The sequence below is a fragment of the Sinohyriopsis cumingii genome, chromosome 10 (assembly GCF_028554795.1).
Source record: "Sinohyriopsis cumingii isolate HCF-2022 chromosome 10, ASM2855479v2, whole genome shotgun sequence".
NCBI lineage: Eukaryota > Metazoa > Mollusca > Bivalvia > Unionida > Unionidae > Sinohyriopsis > Sinohyriopsis cumingii.
This window is the reverse complement of record NC_142970.1, coordinates 70010376-70037250: the sequence shown is the minus strand read 5'-3', so window position 1 is coordinate 70037250 and position 26875 is coordinate 70010376. Positions and strand designations below refer to the sequence as shown.

Genomic DNA, 26875 nt, shown 5'->3' with positions numbered 1-26875 from the left:
CCTGCCAGTAGCTTCTCATGGGTCGGTGGTTCTTTCTGGGGGCTTTTCCCGGGTTCTTCCTCCACCACTAATACTGGCTGCCATGTATAGCCTATCGTGTGCTGAAAAATGGCGTTAAACCCCACAACAACAACAACAACAACTTTTTCTCTGAACAAAACTGACACACAAATGCCATATGCCATTTGTAATATATTCTTTGCTTTTATTTCTGATCACATTTAACGACATTATTTGGCTCAAATCCGATATTAATATTGGTATGATTGTAGCTATATATAGAAGAGGTACAAGTAAGTTGAGGGCAGTATTCCCACAATGAGGCTTTCAATAGGGAAATGAGGCTATGGGAAGGGGGCAAGTAACACATACTGTTAATGAGAACAAAGTTAAACATTTCTATCCTTTCACTATTTAATTCTTGGTTAAGCATTAGAATGAAAAATCTAGCCTTATGCCACCATCCATTTATGTGTCTTAGTGTTATTGCAAAGCCATGTGACTTGCCACCTTAGGCTTTGGTGTGCTTAACACCACAACATTGTATGAACACCATGATAGCATTTTGTTGAGCAGGTATTCTGGAACCTGAAGGTAATTAGCAGGACAGTGTGTAATCAATGCTGATTATTAACAATGTATCAAAATGTATCAAATGAACAAAATGTATCAAATGAACAAAATGTATCCTATATTTGCCTCGTAGCATTCAATCCATTTTCATTAATGAGAGGAGACAGAAAAGAGAGCAAGATTGATTGGTGACCTTGACTTGGGTACAAAAAATTATCTTTATACTTGAGTAAGCAGCCCCTTTAATAAAACCCCAGTATGTTCATTGACTCGGTGTGTGTATATGTGTGTGTGTGTGTGTGCATAAATTGTTATGTATATATTCCATATTGATAAACAGAAAAGCATGTTTCAAATTTTTCATATCTGAAATTCTTTTGATTTCCGTGTTTGAAATTTTTACAAATTCTTTTCAAGCTTCAGTTCATGTTCTTATCCTTAAAGAAGACACATGTTACCTGCCAATTCAAAATTTAACACTACTGGAACATGTTTTTTTTTAAGTACAAGGGTTGGTTAATATACACTACATAGTACAAAAGATAAATTGCAGTGGTGTATACATCTCGACGCTCATAATAGATCGTCCCTAATTTCAAAGTTATTTAATATAAAGTTAAGAAAAATGTATAAATATGATAGAAACTTCTCTCCAAAATAAACATAATATTATTTCATGATTTTTAAAATATGTTTTAAAATAAGATCATGTTGACTTCTAATTGGTTAGTTCACAGATATGATATCAATGATTTAATCATGGAGAGACAGAAGAATGTGGGCTGCCCTAAGTGGCTGAGTGGTCTAAAGCGCTCTCCGTTACGGATCATTGCCATCTCACCTCTGTCTGCGTGGGTTCGAGTCTCGGATTCAGCCAGTGTGGGTATGTGAGAAAGCTTGCCAGTAGCTTCTCGTGGGTCGGTGGTTCTTTCTGGGGTTTTCCCAGGTTCTTCTTCCACCATTATTACTGGCCTCCATGTATAGCCTATGATGTGCTGAAAAATGGCATTAAACCCTACAACAACAACAACAGAAGAATGTGGAGTGTAATGAATACACTTTGTATTAATCGGTCCTAATGTTTTCTCTTTTTTCCCTTTTTTTCATTCTAGGGACCCATTTGAAATTAAATAAGAAACCAGTGCTCATCCACTCAACAAAATTATTATAACTCTTTGTCTTAAACTATGTAACAGAAAGAAGCGAAACCAACAAGTTCAGTAAAATCATCAAACATTTTATTTCTCTACAATGCAGAGTGAAAATTTAAGAGACACAGTATTGTGAATTAAATCCAAATAATACTACAGGTAATGTAGCAATATGACTGAAAAATTGTAAGGCCACTTTAAAAATCTAAATAACACACACACACACAAATTTATCTGAATTGTTAACAAAATAAAGTAGGCTTTACCTTTGTCCAAGGTATAAACTAAACAGCTTTGGTTATTGACATTCTGTACACATGCAGCAACATCCAGCTATAACTAATTTACACACTGTTTGCAGGGTATTTTTGTGAAATACACAATTTAGAAGTACAGGAGTTATCTTTCTTGGGCGATTGTAGTAAGAGATATTAGCAAGTAAGTGCTAAACATAAATATAGACTGTTTCAAATGACAACATTTTTATTGCCAGGTAGTCAGCTGTTGTCTATAGAAATATACACATCATATAAGTTAAGTTGCAAAATAGAATTTAAGTTACATACATACATACATACATACATACATACATACATACATACATACATACATACATATGTTTGCCATTATTCATATTATGTGCAAATGCAGAATTTATAATTTATCTTTATCAGCAAATACATTTTTTAGGTGGTTGTTTACCATCATGTCTGTAATCCCTGAAAACAGAAGCCACAACTGGGGGGAAACCATTGGCTTTTTAATGGTTACTTTCCTTTCTTAAAAGTGACCCAGAATAAAAATGAAATATTTATGGAAGAGAATGTGACTGCTTTTAGCTATATGGCTTTCATCCTGATATGATTATGGGCCAAAATCAACCCTGATCTTGTTTTGTCCCTTAGGCATTGTTAATCCTACCTTGTCCTTTAGGCATTGTTAATTCTACATTGTCCTTTAGGCATTGCTAATTCTACATTGTCCTTTAGGCATTGCTAATTCTACATTGTCCTTTAGGCATTGTTAATTCTACATTGTCCTTTAGGCATTGTAAAAAATAACCATGTTAATCATGCATTGTCTGCTAGGCATTGTTAACCCAGCCTTGTCCTTTAGGCATTGTTAATTCTGCCTTGTCCTTTAGGCATTGGTAATTCTACATTGTCCTTTAGGCATTGGTAATTCTACATTGTCCTTTAGGCTTTGTTAATTCCACATTGTCCTTTAGGCATTGGTAATTCTTCATTGTCCTTTAGGCATTGTTAATTCTGCCTTGTCCTGTTAGGCATTGTTAAAAATAATCATGTTAATCATGTTAATTTTATAAACCCAACTGAGTGAAAACCTTTTCAAACTCTACAGTTTTGTTTACAAATCTGGCACATACCTTTAAATCAGACACTATGTCAATGCCCTTAAATCAGACATATTGCCAATGTCCTTAAATCAGACATATTGCCAATGTCCTTAAATCAGACATATTGCCAATGCCCTTAAATCAGACATATTGCCAATGTCCTTAAATCAGACATATTGCCAATGCCCTTAAATCAGACATATTGCCAATGCCTTTAAATCAGACACTATGTCAATGCCCTTAAATCAGACATATTGCCAATGTCCTTAAATCAGACATATTGCCAATGTCCTTAAATCAGACATATTGCCAATGCCCTTAAATCAGACATATTGCCAATGTCCTTAAATCAGACATATTGCCAATGCCCTTAAATCAGACATATTGCCAATGTCCTTAAATCAGACATATTGCCAATGTCCTTAAATCAGACATATTGCCAATGTCCTTAAATCAGACATATTGCCAATGCCCTTAAATCAGACATATTGCCAATGCCCTTAAATCAGACATATTGCCAATGCCCTTAAATCAGACACTATGTCAATGCCCTTAAATTATTGGTCTAATTGTAGTTTATGTAGACGAGAAAGATGCACTTCTCGGTGCAAAGTTGCTAAGTGGTCCATATTAGATTTAGGGCCTGCCATGTCAGATTTAAGGGTGCAAAGATAGAGAAGTGACCTACTTAAGGGCCAACCATGTCTGAGTCAAGGGTGCAGATGTAGTCATTTGCAGTTTTGCCTTATTTTGACTTGTATAAGGAATAGAGGTAACTGAAGCATATACGATTAACAAGATCTCACTATTTATAGTGTGGTCACAAGAATGAAAGCCATGCTAGTTGTGATGCTAAAGAAATAATATGACTGAAATATGATCAACTCTTGGACAATTGACCGTAGATGAATTTTAATCCTATCTTTACCTGATTTCCTTTGTTATTGCAGATTCACAAGTCATACCTCATGTCATTCATTAACTTCTAACTTAATTTTCACCATCTTTTTTAAGTTTTTTGAGAGTTATGACTCTTGTTTGATTTCCACTACATTATGTTTTCATTTGATATGAAATTTATGAAACTAACTGAATAATATTATATGCCACAATCTGCTTATTTTATTCGACGAGTTTCATTTATATCCAGTCAGCTGATCATTAGTGTGTGATCCTAAATATCACATAATTTTAACGACTTTACATCACTCCATAACATGGCAATGTAGAGTTATCATGCTTTTATAGATACGTGCTACAGTATGTAGCTATGTGGAGTTATGTACAGCATGTAGCAATGAGGAATTATGCCAGAGTTTGTAGACATGTGGAGTTATGCCTTATTGTAGCTATGTGGAGTTATGCACAGTGTGCTATGTGGAATTATACCAGAGTTTGTAGACATGTAGAGTTATGCCTTATTGTATCTATGTGGAGTTATGCCAGTGTGTAGATATGTGGAATTATACCAGAGTTTGTAGACATGTAGAGTTATGCCTTATTGTATCTATGTGGAGTTATGCCAGTGTGTAGATATGTGGAATTATGCCAGAGTTTGTAGACATGTGGAATTACAACTTATTGTATCTATGTGGAGTTATGCCACAGTGTGTAGCCACATGTTGTTATGCCACAGTGTAGCTTTGTGGAATAATACCACATTGTTATATGGAGTTATGCTGTAGTGTGTAGCTATATGAAGTTATTTGGAGATGTGCCAAACTGTAGAAATGTGGAGTTAATGCCACAGTATGGAAGAATGTTTATGACTTGATATCATAATGATAAAAATGTGAATATTACTTATTAAGTATAAAACATGCAGTTAATAATTTACTGAATGTGAAAAAAATAAATCTTGATATCTGACTGGTTTACTGGATGATTTTAGGAAAATGGTTTAATCTAACTATTAACAAGATTATACATTTTCATGCTTTATGTGAATTTTTTCATCTTGAAGGCCTTATTGAATGCAATGTTGGAAGAAGAGAGGAAATCGAGCCGAGAACAGATCAGACAAGCTGTGGAGGCCACAAGGGAAGAAATGCAAACATACCTTGAGGAGTTGAGAAGGGTTTGTTTTTATCTCTGTACACTCTTCCTCGATAACTTGCACACAACGGGGTCCACAAACATTGACCGCACCATTAGCGAGGCACTATTTACCGAGGGACCTCCAAAAATTGGAAAAATTCACTTTGACATCGAGAAAACCATGGTGGGGCGGGGGGAGCCACATTAGGGAACTGGGCTGTTTATTGACTGAATCCTCATTTTACAATCATGTCGATAATAATTTTTAATAATGCACTTTTTCTAATGAAGTTGTTTGTTATTCTGTTTAAATAACATTTATTTTCAAAATGTCCAACAAATGAAAGATTGTTCCAACTGGTTTCAACAACCATCACAATGTCTGCGAAAAAATGTGTATTACATCACTGCTATTTGTTTTCTTGTTGAGTCAGGTTCCCGTAGTGGTGTTTAATATTATCCTGCCAAATCAGGAGTCCCCAGGGCAGGGAACTAGACTAACTGTTGATAACTGCCAAACAAGATTCCTTTTTTCAAAAACACGCAACATTTATTTTGTGTGACAATTTTCTCTTCGAAACTCAATTATTGTATTGTTCAGTTAGTACAATATTGATGTCATGATTTCATTGGAAGTAATAATGAAACTTCTTATCATCCTTGAGGTTATCTCTAAGTGCCAGTTCAAGAATTCTCTGAAACTCACTTGTCCACAATGGAACATATCTGTGAAATCAAGCTCTTTATTTTATGAAGTTTCATTTCGCTTGGCTGCCTTGTTATCTTTGATCACAGTTATGAAAGAGTCAGTTAATTTAAGGTAATTTATGTAACATACACAATAACATTTATAAGTGTTCGATTGATCAGATGAAGTGAGTTCACCGGACATATGACCGGGGCAGCTAGAGGTTAAGTTTGTTGGCTTTTCATTCCTTTTAACTTTTCTTTTATTCCACTTCCTTTATTTGATTCAAAAGACATAATTAACTTGGTAATACAAGGGAGGCCAGCTTTTAATTCAGTGCAACAATACAGCAAATACTTCCGGAAGTCAGTTATTAAAATGCGGTCGGCACTTAATTATGTTTTCAGAGAAATGCTTGCAGACATAGCTGTTACGGTAGATTGACGCATTTCGCGTTTAATTTCAAGAGGACACTTTGCATTTATGATGATTACACTTAAAAGGAACTAAAAGATAAGAACTAGAACACAAATTTCAATTGATAAAAAAATCATTGAATTTGTATTTATTAAAGTACTGCCTCCACTCGGCATAAGTGACATTTTCATTGATCAAAATTTCCTTACATATTGTTAATTGCGGTGTACTAGGAATGTCGTTTGGAAAGAAAATGTAAAAAATTGTATGACCTATTTTTAAATTTGATATTTCATTGTGTTGATTAAAATTTCCAGGTTCTATCTACCGTTTTCAATGATAAAACGAGCGATACATCAAAGTTTCGGTTTCCAATTTTGATCGCAATTTTCTTCAAGTTTAACAAAAAGGGATCAATTTTTGGGGTATTTTCTGGTTTAAAAAAATGGGATCCATGCCTGACCCCACGTTGTAAGCAGGTTCGCGAGTTATCAGGGCGCGAGTTATCAAAGGAGTGGTGTATCACAATATTACATTTTTATTATCACTCATCGAGAGATTTGAAAAATATTTGGGTAAAAGGGAATCCACATTAAAAAGTGTGCATTTTACCTAATCAGAATGCATGTATATAGGTAAAAAGGAGTCCACATTAAACAGTATGCACATAAGCAAATTTACATGTAAGTGCATAAAAGGGATTTCATGTTAAAACCATGGGCTTTGGATGGGCAGGTGGTCATTTACCTTTGTAAATACCATATCTGGCATTGAACTCGTAACCTGCAATGGTGCAAAGCAAGTGTATTGCCTCCATGCTATCTAGATTCTTGTTTAACGCATTTTTATCAACATATGGAATGTCAAGAAACTTGCTACTGTATGTCTTAGCTTTTATGTTGTTTTTCTTAAGTACGTTACCCAGTCGTAATGCCTTAGGAGAACTACTACTGTACTATCTCGCAAATTCAGCCCTCCCAGATAACACTTTTAACTAAACGGTGGCTGTTGGTCAGAGTGATCTTCTCTTCATAAAGGGACTCGCACATAGTCCTGGGAATATCTGTTACTACTTCTTCTCACATCAAGCAGCATGGTCTTATCAAGGAGGACCTCACAAAATCCTCTACTAAGTTTGTAGACCTCACAAAATCCTCTACTAAGTTTGTGGACCTCACAAAATCCTCTGCTAAGTTTGCAGACCTAACAAAATCCTCAACTAAGTTTGTGGACCTCACAAAATCCTCTACTAAGTTTGCAGACCTCACAAAATCCTCTACTAAGTTTGCGGACCTCACAAAATCCTCTACTAAGTTTGCAGAAGTTCTATACTTACAAGTTGAAGGAGTCTTCACTTCAAAAGGGAAGTATACTCCATCTATGTTTCCAATGATGACAAAGTTCTGCCTTTACAATTATCACTTTGATGTCACTAATAGTATTTACATAGTTGCATGTGTAGCCTGTTTAACTTCACAATAGTTCTGGCTTTAGTTTTAATTTATATATGCATGCAAGTCTGTTGTGGGCTATAGAAAATTCTTAACATGTGTATAATTTCCACTCTGACTGGATAAATACAGGTAAGTTTTCTATACCAATGCAATCTTAGCATCTATGTATCCATCTTCATGGAATTTACCTGTACAGGCCATCAAGCCTTCCTACAAGTAATGTGAATTGATATTATATATTGACACTTTGTTGCCTTCATTATGCAATCTGCTAGCACTAATTCATACATGACACTTTATTGTCATGCATGACACTTTAATGTATACATGACAATTTGTTGATTTTACCTGTACAGAACATCGTTGGGCCTTTTCCCACAGGTAATATTGTCTCATACAGGTGCTTCAGCTACATTATTATGTGCAGTTTTTTATGTGTAGTATAGAAAACTTGTTTATATTACTGTATAGCTTTTGCTCTGGTTGGAGAAGCACAGGTAGTTTTTTATACACGGTTTACTCAGTAGTGTCCAGTTCATGCATGTTACTATCAGCGATGATGCTTAAGTGATTTTTATCTGTATAGACAATCAACAATTGGCCTTCCTACAGGTAAGCTGTTAATAAAATTGATTATTTGTCTTCCAGTTAAGTACTATAAGCAATGCTTCATTGATTCAATGTCCATCTTCAATAGATGTCTCTTCACTGACCTTCAGGTCTTTGCCACCTTCAGGCCTTTGCCACCCAATAGACTCTACTTGGTGACATGTTAGAAGTAATGGGATCTGACTCATCAGTCCTGCAAGTGTAGTGGGCCACCATCATCAACATCAGCAAGGACTTTGCAGTTAGTGTGGGCGATGTTGACCTTGATCTAGAAATGATGATACCTTCATTAAGTTTCCGTCATCGTTGACCTTCATTAAGTTTCCGTCATCGTTGACCTTCATTAAGTTTCCATCATCGTTGACCTTCATTAAGTTTCCGTCATCGTTATTAGATTCTTCTTGGAAGAGTGAACTCTGTTTTGTAGGCTTAAACTAAAGTTTCCTTCCCAGTCCCATTGGACTTTGTCCTCTTTTCTAATCATCATCTGACTTAATTATAAGTGGAAGATTCTACTTTTCATTGCTTCTACAATTGGAATCTTTACAGGTAACCACCACAGGACTCGTCATTGCTGGTGATTCCTATAGACATTGCCACCTCATGATTCAACTCTATTTTTATTGCAAAATAGCAAGAGAAAGAGTTATGTAAACAGCCAAAAGTATCTCCTTGCACAGCAAATGCATTGATCAGTTACGTGAATCAGACTCTTCATAACCTGTCCCATCATAATGAATGGGATGAAGTTCTCCCCACACAGATAACCTACTTCCATTTTGGTTGGATTAGGCCATGTACAAGGGATCATATGGTCCATGACCACAACATATACTGTACATAACAAAGTCACAGTGTCAATTCAGGGCGTTCCATGATTTCAGTCATTGGAATAAGCAGGGACATATTCATAGTAATAACAGAGACACAACATACTATAGCTGTAATAGCAGCTTTGAACTTCCAACAGGATGGAAAAAAGATTCAGTGTTCTCTGCCTCCACCTTCTCTGCCTCGACCTTCTCTGCCTCCACCTTACAGACCATTCATGGTCTAAGATACACTTGCAACCTTCATCTTCTCTTCGCCTCCTTAATGATCAGGTTGACGAAATTTACAACATCCTACCATCCCTCTCAATCTCGCCTACAGCAGAGGGATTTGAAAGGCAACCAGAAAGGTTGCGGGTGTCCCTAGAACACATACCACCCAGAAAAAATCCTACAACTGAGCGGAAGAGTTTGAGGGAGGTTGATCGTTTTCACTATTCACGTGACTATTCCTATCTTAATGACATACTTACAGGCCCCCCCTTTCCCAACTTTAATCACAGATCCCAGTAGGGAGAAGGCTCCAATCTTTTATTGCTGAATGGGAGATTTACCATGATGTTGTGTGGACACAATAAGTTTCCCAATGCCCCATCTAAGCCTTTAGCCAGAATTCTTCAGCTACACTGCAGCATTCATCAGTTTGTGCTCAAAGTGGTTTCAGTCAACTCTCTTACACTTCTGAGTTTGCACTGGAATGCAACAACGGGTCCTAACTAACACTGTCTATTGTGGAGACTGCATAATCTCCTTGTCAACAAGAACATCTCTGACCTCATACCTTTGAAAGATTCAGTCAGCTAGGTCTGGTATCAATATTCAAGTAAAAAGAATGTGTCCCTCCCTCCAGGAACGAGAATTGAATTCATGCAATGGTAGGTTCCATGCCTATTTTGTGCAATCCATCTACTAGCCAATTCCTTCACTGGCCGCGTTTTGCTTAATTTGGATGTCTTAGTCCTTTGCTGCTTTACTGGGTTCCTGTAACAGTGATCGTGTGGTCCAAGTGGAGACCTAACCTGTGACCACTGGGCCAACTATCACAATCTGCAACAATACAAGGTTGCTTCTTGAAGGCACGGAAACCACTTTGGACTTGCATTGGCTATACCTCTGCAAGTACAACTTCGGGCAATCACGATCATTACAGATGCAAACACAGAGAGCTGGAGGAGCAAGTCTCCTACCATTTTGGACTGCCATAGGAGTGTGGTCCTATCAAGATCATTATTTACTTATCAACATCATCAAGATGGAAACTGTTTTGAAAGTTTTTCATTTGTGGATGAAGAGCCTATGCAGGATTGGACTTCACTTGCTGTCTGATATCTTCGTCGTGATGACTTATTTCAAACAACAAAATGTAACAAATGCTCACACTTTTGTATTGTTTGGGATTTTCTAAAGTGGTGTCCACATTGACACATTTAAGTAAACATTTAATGTATGGGTGGTCTCATGTCTCTGTAAGAAGGAAATAATACGAATGGAATGGTCTCTTCATCACTCTTTTCACTCAACTGATTTCACTGGGATCAACCTATAATGGACATATTTGTGGAATGCCAAAACCTCAATCTTTTGTCTCACAAGCCCTGGACACTAAAGGCCTGAATAATGGATACTCTTTATATAGATTGGAATGGCTGAATATATACACCATTGATGTGAAGGGGATACAGGAATCAGCAAATATGAGTGACTTCTCCTCCTGATTACTATATTCAAATGGAAAATATTGGACTCGCCTCATCAATCACAACAGAATTAGCAGAAAAAACTATGATGGCAGTTTTTCAGCCCAACCCAGAGTTACTGAACCTTCACATCAGGATCTTATGAAATATACCTCACAGAACAACAGTTGTGGAATAATCTCAAGAAAGATGGATATCCACCTTAGAGGCATGTGAAGGCAATGGAATATAATCTGAGTGGAGCACACAAAGCACTTGATTCCAAGGTAGGCATTCATACTTCAACAGCTAACTTCTTATGCATCTTAGATGAGAAACATTTACCACCAATCACAAAACCTACTGTTCATGATCACTAGCATACTGTGATATCATTGACAAGAGGACATAAAAACTGAAGACCTATCTAATCTGCTATTCATTTGGATCCCACCTGGCCAATGACATTGGACCTTGCCCAAGTGGAAGTTATCATGGGTATTAACCTGGCAGAACAAGACACCATTTTAATTACTCTCAGACCTTACTTATTTCACTATCTTATAAGTCACTACATTGGCAGTTGGCAAAATCAACAATATATTTCTTATTGGTGGACCCATCTATTTGCAGTTCCTCCATGATGGATCAATAACATTCATGAAGCCCCCAGGCTTCCATTCATGAAGAATTAGATATTTGTAATAAGTCCCATCTATTCTGGACACTTCATCTCAAGGTCATCGACAGGAGCTCTGAAGTGGTCTTTAAGAAATATGGAGCCGTTTGATTGAGGGAGATCATGCCTCAGTTTACCTTTAAGAGGGGAAGGACATTATATCAACGTAGGTGTTTTCATCATGAATAAAGTAGGCTTTCTGTCCTGCATATCAGATTAAACCCACACCAGTGAATTTCCTCCACATATTGGCTCACGAAGTTAGGACAGTCAGCACAGTCATTACATATGAGTGAAACTGTACCCAGACTATCATTATCCATGCTGTGGGATGGACTTCAAATTACACTTCTCCAGTTCTTATCACTGCAGGGTTAGTAGCATATTTCTTTCAAAATTTTCAAGGTTTTTTCAAGGTTCAAAATCGTGTTTTTAAAGGTGCATTATTACATTAATTTCAAAAGAATGCATAAATTAAACTGTATGTAAACACAAGTTAATACTATTACTCCATATGAAGAACATTTCATGCAAACTTACTTTTAAAAACAAAAATAAAACATAAAGTCAATATTATGATCATTGATTTCTTTCCCATTAAACATCCTACTTCTGGGCATTAGAATAATGTAGTCACTGAACAATGGAATTACATGTATTATGGATGAATTGCATGCCACGACAACACAATATTAAATGGTATTGATACCCTATTCATGATATACATTAGGCGTGACTAAATGTATATGTGCCAATGTATTATCTGAATAAGTAAAATACTGTAAAACCCTGCATTAATGCGACCCCAAATATCGCGTTAACGCAGGGTTACACTGTACAGTATTACTTCTCTCAGCTTATCTGTATTCTATATTTTTAGATTTATCTTGTTCATTGCAATTATCATCTTTCCTATTATCACTCAATCCCAAATTGACTATATACAGTAACTGTTTCTATTTTAACACTTGAATCTCTGTGTTCACAGACATATCTCATTCATCAAAAATGATTTCATGCTGAAGGTTTCTTGTTTTGCCTGTATTAAGCTCCATTACAGGAGCTTGTTTTTTTTTCCAACTGCATGTGACCATGGAGCACTCTCTCCCATTGCATGCAAATCAATATACTTCTGGCATAATTTGCATTTTGCAAAGCTCTTCTGAGAAAGATCTCATAATCCAAACTTTATATTTTTCTTCATCTAGCCACCAAAGTTGGAATTGGCAGCCAGCCATGTTGGAGCAAATGATTCAAATTTAAACCACTGCTACATCAGGGCTTCATACAATTGGAAGTCCAAAATGGATGACTGCACAGTGGCCAGTTGTTGAAATATTTCCGTTCTGGCACAAACTTAGCGAGATATTTTTTTTGTTTTTCTCCTTTTCTTTTTATTTAATTCTGTTAAATGAAAACTGTTTATTAATTCCTTTTGGTTTCATGAAAATCAAGGCTTTTCAAGGTACCCTGACAATATTTTGAATTTTCAAGGTGTTTTCAAGGCCTTGAGGGAACAATTTATTTTTCAAGACTTTTCAAGGTTTTCAAGGTCCCCATATGGACCCTGTATCAGAGATTTCTCATTCTAAAAGGCTCAGGTTGATCTGGATGAACTTTTACCCATGATACAAAGGTTACCCTTCCAGGTTGTTTGACCACTTCATTGAGACACAACTTAATGACTTCCACTGATTTGCATTAGGGAAAATATTTCCCTGTTGCAATCGCTCCCTGGCTGATGGAGTCTTTTCCAGTTGGGTTATCTAGAATCTGTCTCATCTACCTTGGGGGAGCAGAGGTGGCCTTTTCAGGGTAAGGGGACACATCTCCCTCCACCTCATACCTTTTCTCATAACGTATTATGATTAGGTGACATATTTAAAGAAGAAACCAAATTTTTCTAGCCAAAAATGTTTCCTCAAGATCACTTGCACAGTCATAATATACATTCACCCTCCCAGCCTCCCTGCAGTTACATCCACATAGAGAGGATGCCTGATGTTCCAGTAGTAACGGAGGTATTCATGAGATTTAGTGCCGGTCTGAAGTCTTTCGGAGATATGGAGCTGTTTCATTGAGGGAGAAGGATGATATATCAATATTAGGCATTTCATGACAAATAAACTGGGCTATCTGTCCCGCATATTGGACTATACCCACACCAATGAATTTGCTCCTCATATCGGCTGACTAAGCAAGGATAATCAGCACAGCATGTTCTCTATCTTTACCTTCAAACACGGGAAGGATGATAAATCAACATAGGTATTTACATCCTGAATAAAGTGGGCTATCTGCCCTAGATATTGGACTATACCCACACCAATGACCAATGAATTTGCTCCACATATTGGCTTATAAAGCCAACCTCACTGCAATTACATCCACATAGAGAGCATACCTGATACTCCAGTAGTAACTGAGATATTCATGAGATTTAGTGCCAATCTCTATACCAAGGGGAGTTCACTCTGTCCAACAGCCACCTGGGTAGGCAGATATCTTTTAGCTAAAAGTGTTATCTGGGAAAGCTGGATTTTCGAGGTAGTATTATTATACATGTCACATGGGTTATGTATGCGCATTTGCTCATTGTAAATTAAATATAAATTGTTCTTTTAAAATTTAACGCTAATTTTCTTTAACCAAAGTCTATTAAATCCTGATTATTGAATGCTCTGCAACTTACATGTCACCAAAAAACATTTAGATGAAAATTACTTATCGCTATGGACATTTACAGTGGTGGCCATGTACTAAATGTGGAATTGTCACAATCGAGGTTATTACAGATTTGTTTATCAATAGGCATAGCTTTCATTGTGACATCAGTTCATGTGACATACAATCCGGATTGTACTGGATCACACCTTTAGGTTCATTTCATCCAAAAATGTCTGCTTACTTTAACATTGATTTTGCTGTATGCACCTCTCGGGGCATCTAAATAATGACCTTCCAATAGAATATGGATGTATATGGATCCAAATGAAGTGAATACTTTCCACTTAAAGGTATGTAGAACAAAATTCTAAAAAATGACACCCATTACTGAAATATTCCATGTTGAATGCCTACATGACTCGTGTGGTTCGAGTCTAGGATTTGGACAATGTGGGTATGTGGGAAAGCTTGCCAGTAGCTTCTCGTGAGTCGGTGGTTCTTCCAGGGTTCTTCCTCCACCATTAATACTGGCCACCATGCATAGCCTATCGTGTGCTAAAAATGGCGTTAAACCCCACAACAACAACAACAACAACATAATCCGTGTGACTTATACTTTAGTTCTCCTCAGGTACTATGAGTGGATGAGTATTCTCAAAGAAATATATTTTACAAGAAAAAATTGATATAAATGCTACTTTCAATTTTTATTTCATTTTTTTTTTAAATTTGTTTTTCAGGCTGACAAAACTTTGCACAGGAGACAGTTAGCTAGCCTCGACTTATTTCTCGAAAGTGCTCGACACCAGTTGACTATGCTAATGAGTGATTCAACAGACAAAGTGGAAGATTCCAAATCATAGCAGCATGTTTATCACAAAGAGCTTCATTTCAGAGTGATATACATGGAATAAACTGGAGGCTTCCAAATGATATAGCAAAGACTGCATTATATGGAGAAAAAAAATAAGATTCCAAATGATGTATTAAGTTCAGTTGCTATATAAATTTAAAGAATAAGGCACATTGTTCCAAATAATGAAATATCTTACTCACAACAGAGCTGTGTCTTTTATGTGATGAGAAACATAATTTCGTTGTTCTGTATAGGGATCAAAAAGCAGAAGATTCCAAATGGTATTCCATTTTCCTTCCTACCATGGAGCCATATAAAATGTTCATTATGTATTCATGAGAAAAATCAGAGGAGTCCCAATGAATTCAGTATCTTCCAAGTTAATATGGAGCTTAACAAGTGATATTCTTATGACATAAAAAGAAAATTCTTAATGCTAGCAGCTTTTGCTGATATCACAGAGTGAATGAACAAATTCATATTTATTTATAACCATTAAAACTGAGATAACCAATCACTGACTAAAACACTTTATGTACAAATCAAGAAGTGACAAGCCTTTAATGCATAATAAAAGTTATTTGAAATGTGTAATACTTACATGCTACATTTATTGATAATTAAAGTTATTTGAAATGTGTAATACTTACATGCTACATTTATTGATAATTAAAGTTGTTAAAAATGTGTTATGCTTACATGCTACATTTATTGATAATTAAAGTTGTTAGAAATGTGTAATACTTACATGCTACATTTATTGATAATAAAAGTTATTTGAAATGTGTAATACTTACATGCTACATTTATTGATAATTAAAGTTATTTGAAATGTGTAATACTTACATGCTACATTTATTGATAATTAAAGTTATTTGAAATGTGTAATACTTACATGCTACATTTATTGATAATTAAAGTTATTTGAAATGTGTAATACTTACATGCTACATTTATTGATAATTAAAGTTGTTAGAAATGTGTTATACTTACATCTTACACGTATTTACAGTTACAGATCTTTGTATTGAGCTCAGTAAATGTTATTCTTAAATGTTCAACATGATAATACCATGTATTAACATGACCAGTTAAATATTCATCAGAATAATACCATGTATTAACATGACCACTGAAATGTTCATCATGACATTACCATGTATTAACATGACCAATTAAATATTCATCACAATAATACCACGTATTAACATGACCACTGAAATGTTCATCATGACATTACCATGTATTAACATGACCACTTAAATATTCATCACAATAATACTACGTATTAACATGACCACTGAAGTGTTCATCATGACATTACCATGTATTAACATGACCACTTAAATATTCACCACAGTAATACCATATATTAACATGACCACTGAAATGTTCATCAGGATAATTGCATGTATTAACATGACCACTTAAATGTTCATCAGCATAATACCATTTATTAACATAACCACCTAAATATTTATCAGTATAATACCATGTATTAACAGGACCACTTAAATGTTCATCATGAAAATACCATGTATTAACATGACCACTTACATGTTTATCAGCATAATACGATGCCATGTATTACCATGCCCACTTAAATGTTCATCATCATAATACCATTTATTAACATAACCACTTAAATGATCATCATGATAATACCATGTATTAACATGACCACTGAAATGTTCATCATGCTATTACCATGTATTAACATGACCACTTAAATGTTCATCATGAAAATACCATTTATTAACATGTCCCTTTAAATGTTCATCAGGATAATACCATGTATTAACAAGACCAATTAAATATTCACCACAATAATACCATGTATTAACATGACCACTTAAATGTTCATCAGGATTATACCATGTATGAACATGACCACTTAAATGTTCATCAGGATTATACCATGTATTAACATGAGCACTGAAATGTTGATCATGATAATACCATGTATTAACATGACCACTTAAATGTCCATCATGATATTACCATGTACTAACATGACCACTTAAATGTTCATCATGAAAATACCATGTATTAACATGTCCCTTTAAATGTTCATCAGCATAATACCATGTATAAACATGACCCTTTAAATGTTCATAATGCTAATACCATGTATTAACATGATCACTTAAATGCTCACCACAGTAATACCATGTATTAACATGACCACCTAAATGTTCATCAGGATTATACCATGTATTAACATGACCACTTAAATGTTCATCAGCATAATACCATTTATTAACATAACCACATAAATATTTATCAGTATAATACCATGTATTAACATGACCACTTAAATGTTCATCAGGATTGTACCATGTATTATCAGGACCACTTAAATGTTCATCATGATAGTAGCACATATTAACATGACCCTTAAATGTTCATCATGATACCATGTATTAACATGGCCACTTAAATGTTCATCATGATAATACCTAGTATTAACATGACCACTTACCTTGTATTAACATGACCACTTAAATGTTTATCAGCATAATACCATGTATTAACATGACCCTTTAAATGTTCATCAGCATAATACCACATATTAACATGATCACTGAAATGTTCATCATGATATTACCATGTATTAACATGACCACTTAAATGTTCATCATGATAATACCTAGTATTAACATGACCACTTAAATGTTCATCATGATAATACCATGTATTAACATGACCACTTAAATGTTCATCATGATATTACCATGTATTAACATGACCACTTAAATGTCCATCATGATATTACCATGTATTAACATGACCACTTAAATGTCCATCATGATATTACCATGTATTAACATGACCACTTAAATGTCCATCATGATATTACCATGTATTAACATGACCACTTAAATGTCCATCATGATATTACCATGTATTAACATGACCACTTAAATGTCCATCATGATAATACCATGTATTAACATGACCACTTAAATGTCCATCATGATATTACCATGTATTAACATGACCACTTAAATGTCCATCATGATATTACCATGTATTAACATGACCACTTAAATGTTCATCATGATAATACCATGTATTAACATGACCACTTAAATGTTCATCATGATAACACCATGTATTAACATGACCACTTAAATGTTCATCATGATAATACCATGTATTAACATGACCACTTAAATGTTCATCATGATAATACCATGTATTAACATGACCACTTAAATGTTCATCATGATAATACCACGTATTAACATGACCACTTAAATGTTCATCATGATAATACCATGTATTAAAAGTACCCTTTAAATGCTAGCTCTTGAACCTTGCTTACTGCTTTAGGATGGTTCCATACAAATATACCTTCCATACCATAAGACACCTAAACTGTCTTTAAGAGAGAAATGTGTTCATGAGATTGTGTGTGTGTGTGTGTGTGTGTGTGATGTTTTGAAAAGCTAATATACTGTAGTTAACCAAATTATTCAACTTTTCTTCACATCAAATCTTACAGTGTGACAAGAATCAATATCAGAAAAATAAATGTTATGCTAAGTTTTACATGTCATCACAGAGCCAGTAACGCTATTTAGAGTGCAGTTTTGCGTCAATTTAATTCAAAAATTTTATGCACCATTTCAAAAATAGTAAATGATATGTGAAATTACAAAAACACTGGATCAGAATAGATTTGTCAGTCAAAGAAATATTAGGTATTAAGGAGAAACTGAGAAATTTGAGACACCATCTTAATCATTTTCAGATTCTATGAGGTTCCTTTTCCAAAGGTATCAAGCCACAAAAGGTGATTACATTGTTCACACCATGTAGCTTTTAAATTGTTCAACAGCCTTCAGTCATGCTGGGGCCCCGAGTGGCCAAGTGGTCCAAAGTGCTCTCCATTATGGATCACAACAACAACAATCAGTCTTGTTAGTTTGATATATTAATTCATTGTATCAGCTATGTATATATATCAGCTTTTAAATTGGGAATGTTCAAGAGCATTCAGTCTTGCTAGTTTGATATATTCATTCATTGCATCATTGCTATGTAAATATCAGCAGTAAGCATCATGCAGATTCTGTATAGTAATTATATATTTTTATTTTGTTCTTGTTTTGTTTGTGTAATCAACTTTCATAGCTTTGGGATGGTTTCACATACATGAACCTGAGTTGCACCTGGCTTAGATTTTGTTATTCATATCAAATTTAAATCAGAATATTAATTTTATTAAAGACTTGAAGTAGATGCTGTGAGGAGCATGACGGTAATTCAGTAATTAGATTTATCTTCATATTTCTCTAGCTTGCAGCATCCCCTAGAGATGTGCTGATATCACGACCTCAGCATAACCAATTTATTCTTTCAGACAAAGCCACAGCATAAAGTGTATTGGAGTCATCCTCAGTCCAAACACTGGCACCAGCTGGACTTATTATGATATGGTCTGCCATGAAGGGTGTGCTTCTTACCCATACCTTCCACAGCGCTGACTGCAACACTGACCACTCGCTGGTTTGCATAATGAAGCTTCAGCCGAAGAAGATCCACCACTCTAGGCAAGAGGGTAAACCATGCATTGATGTGAGCAAAATGTCATATCCAGACAAGACTGAAGAATTCATCTATGCCTATTCATCTATGGGATCACATCAGAGAGAGAGTGTACAGCACAGCCACATGGATCTTCGGTAAGAAGCGGTCAAAGAACAACAACTGGTTTGAGGCCAACTCTGTCACACTCATGCCAGCCATAGAAGAGCGCTGCAGTGCTCACCTGGAATACAAATGATTCCCCTGCCAGAAGACACTGCAGGCATACAGGTCTTCCAGAAGCAAAGTGCAGAGATTAGCACGGCAGTGTGCCATTGAATACTGGCTTCAGCTATGTCAGAGCATCCAGTAAGCAGCAGATATTGGAAACATCTGAGGCATGTACGATGGCATAAAGAAAGCAGTGGGTCCCATGAAAAAAGTGACAGCACCTCTGAAGTCTTCTGCAGACAGTACCATCCACAACAAGAGCAAGCAGATGGATCATTGAGTGGATGACTACGCCATTGAAAACCTCCCTCTCATGGCCAAACTGGATGAGAAACGTACTGTAGCCAAACTAAAGAAGGCCTTAGAGAAAATCTCCTTAGGTAAAGCCCCAGGGAAGGATGGAATCCCAGCAGAAGTCATCAAGTGCAACTGCAGCATGCTGCTCACACACCTGCATGACATCCTCTGCCAGTACTGGGATGAGGGTGCAATCCCTCAGGGCATGAGAGATGCCGTCATTGTAACCCTGTACAAGAACAAGGGCGACAGAAGTGACTGCAACAACTACAGGGGCATATCCATTCTCAGCATTGTGGGTAAAGTCTTCACACATTTCATTCTGAACAGACTGCAGATGCTTGCTGACATTGTGTATCCAGAGTCGCAGTGCGGGTTTCACGCAGAGAGGTGCACAGTCGACATGATCTCTATCAGGCAACTGTAGGAGAAATGCAATGAACAACACAGACCCCTCTTCCTGGCCTTTATAGACCTCACCAAGGCCTTCGATCTGGTCAGCAGAGATGGACTCTTCACGATCCTGGCGAAGATTGGATTAACCCCCCCCCCCCAAGCTGCTAATCATGATCCAGTCCTTCCATGATGACATGAAAGGCACAGTACAGAACAATGGCTCAACATCCAACCCCTTTGACATCCACAGCGGAGTGAAACAGGACTGCATCCTTGCCCCTATGCTCTTCAGCAGCTTCTTTGCTGCCCTGCTCAAGCACGCCTTTAGGATGTTCACAGAAAGGATCTACCTGCACACATAATCAAATGGCAGACTGTTCAACCTGGCATGAATGAAGGCAAAGAGCAAAGTGCGTGAAGCAACCATCAGGGCCATGCTCTTCGCAGACAATGCTGCTCTAGCCAGTCACACAGAAGCTGAGCTACTGTGCCTGATGGACCGCTTTGCTAAAGCATGCAATGGGTTTAGGCTGACTATCAGCCTAAAGAAACCCAAGGTGAATGCTCAGGTCACGGATCCCCCCAAGCATCATCATCATCATCAACTACAAACTTGAGGTAGTCAGTTAGTTCACATACCCTGGCTCTACCATCACCAACAACCTCTTGCTCGATGCTGAGCTCAACAAGTGGATTGGAAAGGCATCAACAGCTCTCTCCAGGTTGTCGCAGAGAGTGTGGAACAACAGCATGCTGACCCTGAACACTAAGATCTCTGTGTATAGTGCTTGCATGCTAAGCACTCTCCTCTACGCCAGTGAAACCTGGACTCTATGCCTCACAAGAGGAAAGACTAAGCGCCTTTCACATGCGATGCATACGTTGCATACTCAGGATCACCTGGAGCGATCAAGTAACAAACCGCAACGTGCTTGAATGTGCCAAGATTCCAAGCATGGTCACACTCCTCCACCAATGTCGCATCAGATGGCTGGGCCATGTACGTCGGATGAATGACAGATGGATCCCCAAAGACATTCTTTATTAGAAACTTGCCTCTGGCAAAAGCTCAATCGAACGGCCACATCTCTACTTCAAGGATGTCTGCAAGCGTGACATGAAAGCCCTTGACATTGATGTAAACACCTGGGAAGAGCTTGCTCTAGACAGGTCCAGCTGGCTACATGCTCTTATTACTGTTATGAAAGCCATAAAGGACAAGGTATGCTTGCTAGTTGATGAAAAGCGATCGCAGAGGAAGAAGAACCAGCTCCAACCCACACCAGACACAACCGTCAAGTGCAGCAAGGACTGCCAATCCCGTCTTGGGCTAGATAGCCACAACAGACATTGCACAACCACCAACCGGGAAATCTGTCATGGGCGCACTTCCATCGTCTCTCGAGACTAATGGATGCCATCCAACCAACCAGCTTGCCTAGCAAAGTGGGCATTATTGGAAAGGGGTGAGGTAATGCTTACCAACATTTTATACAAAGTTACTGTTAATACTTAGGCCATCAGAGTTAAATTAATGGATGTTGATGGTTTTCAATGGCGCTTTCCACACATTATAGGCGATATCATACCAATGAAATGGAACGTTCCAAGAACACACCGAGACAACTGACCTGGACTGGCCTGTGTGGATAATGAACATGTGACCCTAGGATTACAAGTCTGATGACCCTAGGATTACAAGTCCGATGACCCTAGAATTACAAGTCCAATGACCCTAGGATTACAAGTCTGATAACCCTAGGATTACAAGTCCCATGACTCTAGGATTACATGTCCGATGCTTTATCTTCAGCATAGGTTAAAAATTCATTTTCTTAAAGTTTACATCAGTTGCTCAGGGTTGTATGTAGATAATTATAATCATGTGTCTTTTCCTTTTCAGGGAAATATAATTTTTCCAGCTCTGCCCAATAAAATGTGTTCAGTCTCTTTTCTTATCCATGGTGTATCAACCATTATTTGCATAAAACCATTCAAATTTAAGCTCTCCATATTCTTTTTAGTTTCTTTTTCTATTGAACATAAATTTTGAGGGTTTTACGTCATCATTACCCCTCCATCATCACATAGCCTCATGTACAAGGGTTGGCTTAAATTGTATTGCATCCTGGCCATGACGTACATCGGCTTAGTTGAACTAGATTCGTCCACAGATGTGATCATGATCTACTCCTGTAGAATTGTCACCATCTTTCTTTTGCTAATTTCTTCTTGATTGTTGATATTTCTGGCTTATCATTGTGCCTAGACTGTATCTTCCTTTTTTAGACTGTTATGCGCTCATAGAATAAGGAGCATATGCAATGTAGTCAATACCTTTAAGTAACCATGAGGAATCAGAAATAACAATGCAAACATTTTTATTTAGTTTAAATAGTATCACAGCTCTGTCTGATATTTTCTTTTTGATTTTTCATAATATTAATAATTATATATGGTGTATGATACACAACAAGTTTAAAATTTAAAATTATGATTATGTATCCATTTATCAGATATCCTATATTATAAAAGAGGAACCTTTAATTTTTACCTCAAGACATATTGTAAACACAGGTGAGAGAACTGATTTTAAAACAGCACTATTAAACCAGAGTATATGTCAGTTACTAAGATGACAGCTCTTTAATATTCTGTCATCAGGTTACAAACATAATGTAGCATCTTAGCAAGAAATTATTCCCAAAGAATTTTCCTTTCAGAATCTTGTATTAAATTTAGATACAGGTTGATTCTGTTTGCATTTTAGAGTAGAATGCTGGCTATTGGCTGTGAACACCTGTTATCAATATTATTTACTCCCACAGACTCGAACAATGTCTTTCACTTTCACTCCAGCCGTGTATCATGGACTCCCACCATGTCTCCCATCATCACTCCAAGACAGACTCCTGCCATGTCTCCCATACAAACTTCCAACTTGTCTTTCACAATCACTTGCATCATGTTTCACACGTCTCCCCACACAGATTCTCATCATGTTACCCAAATATTTTAGTCCCAAAATGAATACAGACTTGCATTGTAGAATAATTTTGTGCACAACCACTGTTTGATGATTGATCAAAAGAAGAGGCAGCTTACTGTAGTAGTCTGATAAAGCGGGTGTTCTGGCCCAAACCCCTATTTTGAACTTGACAACATAATTCCTCCTCTATAGCTCCCCTCAAGTTAGTCTAAACAACTACGAAAACAATTTTGTTGAGGCAACAGCGTCTATTTTATAATCGTTTACTCGTCCAGGAGATGCCACTGCATCGTCGCCGTCGTCAAACAAAATAGGGTTTGATCCAGAACACACACCCCTTTATAAGACTACTGATATATTTCACACAAAATTGCTAGAAATTTTTCTATCTGATATTTCACACAAAAGTACTACACCTAACATTCACACAATGTTCCAGTCCGCAATTAATAACTCGCTGTGACTTGCAGGTCAAACTGCTGATCAATGAAATGAATAAGCTATTAATAACTCGCTGAGATTTTACAAAATAATGAATATTTGCATACATTACAACAGACGCTCCAAGAAGATTAGTTTCTGCTTCGTACAGTTATACATCTGAATTTCATCTGTATATCTCTATTGCGTTCAGCGACAAAATCGGGGGAGCCCCTGTGACCGAGAATTTCATCCTTACCAAATATCTATGGCGGGTAGAGTTAGGTACCCAGTAATCAGCTCTTGGCTACTTTTGCATTTTAGTTCTGTCAGTAACTTTCCAGCTTCTTTTGTATAGCTTATTAATGCATTTTTAGAGCTATTTTGTATTTCATAATATTCGTCAGCGATATTTGTTACAGTTGTAATTTCGTCTAGCTCGAGACCGCTCCGGTGGCGCCTAGTGGTCAGAGCGTCCGCATCGGAAGCAATAGGTCGTGGGTACGAACCCCTGTCGAATCATAGCAAATACTTACAAACATGGTACTAACAGCTGCCTCCCTAGGCGTTCCGCATTAAGAGGTTAGTGTTAGGACCGGTCGGCCTGGTGTCAGGATAATGTGACTGGGTGGGACATGATGCTACATGTCTGCGGCATGATGCCTCAGTGCTAGACATAATTATAAACTGCCACACTGCAAACATCGTAGAGATATGTCTGAAAAATTGTTAAAGCTGCATTAAAGATCCTAATCACACACACACACTCGTCAAGCTCGTGATAAAACATATCTCGTCCGACATCATCATATTAATGTGATTTACATTATACCTTTCTTTATCGCTGGTGAGAGAGTCTATTAAAACTAGATATGCTGTTGTAGCATTTTAGTGTACTGTTATCTACTATTGCTAACAGTGTCTTTTTATCATAATAGTCCATACCGAGTACACGAAATACTAGATGTTTAGCAAATGTGTTCTTGAGCTTATGATTTCTTAAAAACTTGTGTTTCCTTGATTCCGCTAGTTTGTCAAGCTCGCCGTGAATCTTTTTTAGTCGCTCTTGTTTCTTACCACATGAAATTTTGTTTTACACGGTTAGATTTATCAATAGCCAAAACATTTTCTTTATTTAGCTCCAGCAGTGTATTTATCAAATATTTTTCAACCTGTTTCGCCGCTCCTCGCAGTCGCTTAAAGGACAATATTTGCTAATTATATTAAAGTCTCTGATAGCGTATTTCAGTTGAGGGCCTATCATTCTTGAAACCCTAGCAAAATTGTCGCTGTTCTCAGTTAAACTGGGGGAACATAAAGTTAATTTTTTCATTTGGGCAATTATATTTATTGCTCTCGCCTCTTCCACATTCTCTAGGACTAGCTGATCAACATCAGCTATTTTGATCTCCGTTTTAGGGTTTAGTATACAATTATAAAAGCCTTTTGCAACCCTGATTGATGGAGGGTCAATATATATGATGGAGGGTCAATATATATGATGGAGGGTCAATATATATTATATATTATAATTCCATTAAAATCACACCATGCTAGTACACCAGACCTTTATTAGGTCATCGAGTGTATATATCTGAAACATCGACAAACCAGGGAAAGGACATCTAGTATTGAAAACATAAATCCAGAAGTACGAGTACTTTTTTATGGTTTCTTTAGGATCAAGTGTAAATTGCCGAGAATTAGTGGTAACACTATCCTGAGAAGTATCATCAAAATGATAGCCCATGCCCCTATACAGCTCATCCCATTTTGTATTATCATTAGATCCTTCTAATTTCCAATCATAAATGTATCTTATATTAAAACATAATGTCGTTGCAATAAAACCATAACAATTATTAATAGGATCAACAAGATGTGAGATATAATCGACACCATTTTTAGCTAGTTTTGTACTACCACCAATTAATTTGGATCTGGTAACACTATCCACGTACTGTTTATTGACAAGAACGGAGGTAGATACAGGCACATACATAGAAGTTATCTATTTTTCAACCATATTGATCGCGCATGTTACCATACCACCGGATGTTTTAATATAATTGGCATATGCAGAAGTAATTGCATTTGCTGATGCTGCACCTATTTCAAGGTCAACATAAAATTTATTTGTTAGATCAAATGGGGCAACTGGATTATATGTCATTATTTTCTCTGAGCCCAAGTTTAACATACCTGTAATTGTACCACTGGTTTGCTTAACGTAAAGTGCATCAGCAGCTTGACCTGATACATCAGTTTGTTGCAGTAATTGATCTCAGGTCAACATAAGTTGTATAAGTAACATCATATCCAGCAGTTGCATTATATGACTTTATCTAATTCGATCCCATATCTAACGTGCCAGCCATCGTATCGCTGGATTTTATTACAAAGTTGTCATTGACAAACTTTACATTTGTTACAGAATCGTTACTGGTCAAGTTATATTATCAAGCTGAGTATTAAACATTAGTTTCCCACCCTGTCATCGTCCCACCAGATAATGATAACTTAGAATTATCTACTGAGCGTAGTTGTGCATAGCTTACCGCATGTGAATTATTTATGTATGGGGGTATTCGGTCTCAAAATTTACAATCTTTTTTTTTTTAATCATGTTGACATTTTCGGTCATCTTTCCACCATTTATTGACAACTTCCTACTACTGACAGCATTAAGGTAGGCAAAACTTGCTGCTTGTGAGTTATCTACGTCGATAGGTGTATATGTTGTGTCAATGTCTAGCACTCGCTGAGCAGACATATTTAAGTTATCAGTCATCTTTTCACCCAACAATGATAATTTACCATTACTGACAGCATTAAGTGGTGAAAAGCTTACTGATCGTGAGCTATCTGGATTGATTGGTGGATATGTTGTTTCTAGATATAACACTCGTTGTCCTGACATGGTAAGGTTGCTGGTCATTGTGTCATCGGATCACTTAAGATAATTTGTCAGATCAACATCTCTAGCTGTAGTTGCTGTTGTTTCAGCAGATGAAC

General features: G+C 36.7%; 1 protein-coding gene across 1 annotated transcript in view; it reads left to right on the top strand.

The window, feature by feature from the left end:
- The window catches only part of LOC149790358 (uncharacterized), an 82310-nt gene extending 66673 nt beyond the window's left edge, over positions 1 to 15637 (top strand). Inside the window, exons 13-14 of the mRNA XM_089972403.1 lie at positions 5045 to 5158; positions 14879 to 15637. Coding sequence (XP_089828529.1) covers positions 5045 to 5158; positions 14879 to 15001 — 237 coding nt within the window. The 3' untranslated portion in view covers positions 15002 to 15637. The remainder of the gene's footprint in view (positions 1 to 5044; positions 5159 to 14878) is intronic.
- The last annotated feature ends 11238 nt before the right edge of the window (positions 15638 to 26875 follow it).